This window comes from Atta cephalotes (genome assembly GCF_000143395.1).
Source record: "Atta cephalotes unplaced genomic scaffold scaffold00861, whole genome shotgun sequence".
Classification (NCBI taxonomy): Eukaryota; Metazoa; Arthropoda; class Insecta; order Hymenoptera; family Formicidae; genus Atta; species Atta cephalotes.
This window is the reverse complement of record NW_012130925.1, coordinates 1-3,680: the sequence shown is the minus strand read 5'-3', so window position 1 is coordinate 3,680 and position 3,680 is coordinate 1. Positions and strand designations below refer to the sequence as shown.

Here is a 3,680-nt window from a genome sequence, read left to right as displayed (position 1 = left end):
ATATATATATATATATTGTATCCGTATATATTTCTAAACGAGATTCTCGTGTATCTCTTTATTTATATGCCAGTCTTTGCGATTTTTTTGTAACTTCTCTTCGTTATTACTGGCGTTTTCACTAATCTTACGAATATTTTTTCCATAATGCGAAAAATATAACTTTTCGCTCGTTTTTCGTATAATCTGCCTATCCGTTTTCTTCCGCGTACGTCAAGATATAATATTCGCATATACCTTGTCTTATTGTATCTAATTTTTTATCTTATCAGTCCGCATATTTCATATATTTCCTTTCAGTATACTTGTGTCTTTAATAACATTTGTTTTGTAAAGTTGTCATGACAAAATCCTAAATTAATTAAAACTTGAGTCACAACGCATTATGAGAGATTTAATTTTAACTAAACTGCACAAAATTACAATTTTCATAATCGTAGTGTAATCGTAGTACTTTTCATTCAGTGCTCTTGAAGCATATGTAGAAAATGAGGAATGTAAAGTGAAGGAAAAGAAGTGAAACAAAAAGAGTAAAAGAACTAAAAAAAAGTAGAAGAATAAAATAAATGTATAATAAATCTTGGAACACATAGAATATCAAATGATAATAAACTCCAAATATATCTTTTGATAACGTAAAAAATAATTCCAATTGAAACTTCGATGATCCGAAACGATTTGATAAGTACAGGTAAAGTGATAAAAAATATATCAGGGAATGTCAAAAATGGACATTATTGGGGTCAAAGAACTTATAATTTAGAACGAATTTATTAAAAAATTTTCTACTTTATACAGCTCTTTGCAAAAATATAAATCATTGGTCATTTATAAATGATCTTCAACGTTTGCAACTAAAATCTTTTCTGATGAACTGAAGAGGAAACCGGCTCACAGTTCATCGTCAGTACGATATATACTTTCTAACATTATGAAAGTATATCGTCCATTCGAACAAGTTAATCCATGATCGTGCTCCACTTTATCATTCAAATGTCAGCTTTAAACGGCCGGCGTCAGATCGTATGGATTATATCGCGACGAATGCGTATTGATGAAACTTTCTAGCACATAATTGGCACGCATGATTATTGGCGAGGATTAGCACGCTGAAAAGCGTAGAGAATTTGAAACAGTCGAGTAAATCGATTGTATCTTCAACTGACATAGAGATTAGATTTAGTTGCGTTTAGTTGCGAAAATAACGAAAAAGTTCTTGATGACCGTTAATTATATCGATCAACAATAATTAGACCAGTATGTAAACATGTAGTCTTCGAGGAAACTACGTCACGTCAGTCTTATTATATCGAGGAATGTAAATCAAGGTTTCCAACGCATTACACGGATATACTGCGAAATAATATGTATGATTTCAGAACGTTGGTTAAATATCGCAAACGGTAAAAATGAAACAGTTTAAGAATGATTTCAATTTTGATAATTGTGATGGAATTGTGATCGGATGCAATCTATAGAAAAAATTTAAAAAATAATTGAATTTATCAATCCCAGTTTCTAACTTCAGTTTACCAATTATAATTGTCAATTCGAACATTAATCGGTAATCAAATCAATGAACTAATTTTATTTTAAATGAATCTGAATTCTTTTTCTGCGGGTAACAATGAATTCTTGAGTTTGACCAATATATCTATATATATGTAAGTGTATATATATATATATAGATATATATATGTATGTGTAGTAAATAACATAAGCAATGCATCTAATAGAGTTTTATATATATATATATATATGTACGGAATCGAAAGGATCATAGATAAGATAAAAAAAACAAAGAGAAAAAAAAGGGAAATAAGAATAAGGGAGAGCGTAATAATTTCATAAGTTGTCGAAAATAATTTCAATCTTCGAGCACATATCAACTTTATCTCGTATGTTTTATCCATTTCCCAACGATAATTTTCACGCTGTATTTTAATTTACTAAAAAATCACAAGACCCTGTCCTTCTTACATACATACCTGTTTATGCGTACAAGACCAACGCAAAGAAGGGACTTCGCTCGCAAGGGATTTACTTACACCAATGTGGTGAATAAATTAAAGACGGATAAAGAGATCACGGAGAGGAAACTGATCGAGCTTCGATGAAGAGCCAGCGTCATGACGTACCGTGTCACGCGAAAAGCAGAAGAAAAAGGATAGAGGGAGAGCCGAAAGCTCAGGCCGAGACAAAGAGCGCACGAATGCTTTCTGAGGTTAATTTCCAAAGATCAGACAGAATTACTGCTTCTCTTTGAGACCACCTAGCAACGCATGGCTCTCCATCGTGGCACTGAGATTACTGAGATTGCTCAGATTCCCTAGGTTCCCCAGGTTGCCCAGATTGCCGAGATTTGGCTGGTGGGCATAATTCCTAATCTGGTGAAGGCTGATCAGCTGATTCGGGAAGGACGTGGCGTTCTGATTGCTGGTAGTGCCGGGCGTCACACCTGACGACGAGGATGTTGGCGACGACTTCTGCGTCGTGTTGAACGCCTCGTAGAGGTACGGTCGGGACGCCGGATGATGGCTACCAGGGTAATGCAGGTGATTCAGCGGATTTAACGGGTGCTGCATCGAAGAGATCGAATTAATCGAGATCGTCGATATCGGCGTGAAAGCCGAGCTGCTGTTAGGATGATGATTCGCTCCTGGTTGAGGCGTCTGTTGCCTCGAGTCGTTCTCTATAGACTCGCCAGCGCGATGTCCGTGTCCCGGCAGTAGCATCTCTGGATTCTGATTCTGATGGTACTCTGTATGATGGTGCGGCAACCTCTCGTGCAGGTCGCCGATCACTGTATCCGGGCTAACTTTGGGCCAGTAGTGGTCCTGATGGTGAGCGGTCATCGCGTGTATCGACGGCCTGAGGCCCGTGCCGATGATCGGCGGTCTCTTATCCGTTCTCTCTGCGTGCTTCTGCATATGCTTCGCCAGATAGGTCTCTTGGGTGTAACTCTTACCGCAGTACTGGCAGATGTGCGTTTTTAGGTGCTTCGACTCCTTGTGCTTCGGTATGTGCTCGAGCAGACTTGGCTCATCGGAGAAGCACTTGTAACAGGAGTTACACTTGTACGGCTTGTCGGTCTGGTGGCATCGAGAATGGCTCTGTAGGTTGCTCAATTGGCTGAACGCCTTCGTACAGCCTGGATGCCGACACTTGTACGGCTTATCGCCAGTGTGCGTGCGGATGTGCTGCTGTAGATGGCTCAGCTGGGTGAACTTCCGTTGGCAAATCTCGCAACGGTACGGCTTAATGCCAAGGTGGATCCTCGTATGCTGCGACAGGTACGAGGAGTTGGCGAACGCCTTGGAGCACTGCGTGCATTTGTACGGCTTCGCTTCGCGCATATGAATCTGCGTGTGGAGCTGCAGATCCGCCTTGCTACCGAATATCTGCAAAAAGAAAAATACTTTGGTGTCAAAGAGAGACATGTAAAATGAAAAAAAGAGGAAAAGGGGAAAATATATATATATGTGTGTGTGTGTGTGTGTGTGTGTGTGTGTGTGTGTGTGTGTGTGTGTGTGTGTGTGTGTGTGTGTGTGTGTGTGTATAGTAGTAGTAGTAGTAGTAGTAGAGAAGTAAAGTAAGTTAACGTTAACGTTAACGTTAACGTTAACGTTAACGTAACTACGTACGTACGTAACCGTACGTACCGTAACGTAACGGTAAGG

General features: G+C 39.2%; 1 protein-coding gene across 1 annotated transcript; it reads right to left on the bottom strand.

Moving 5' to 3' along the window:
- Window positions 1-2,249: 2,249 nt before the first annotated feature.
- On the bottom strand, window positions 2,250-3,401 carry LOC105625317 (zinc finger protein rotund-like; the record flags this gene model as incomplete). Its single annotated transcript, XM_012206654.1, has 1 exon — window positions 2,250-3,401. A coding segment is annotated over one exon (1,152 nt), but the record flags the coding sequence as incomplete, so codon positions are not given.
- Window positions 3,402-3,680: the final 279 nt, after the last annotated feature.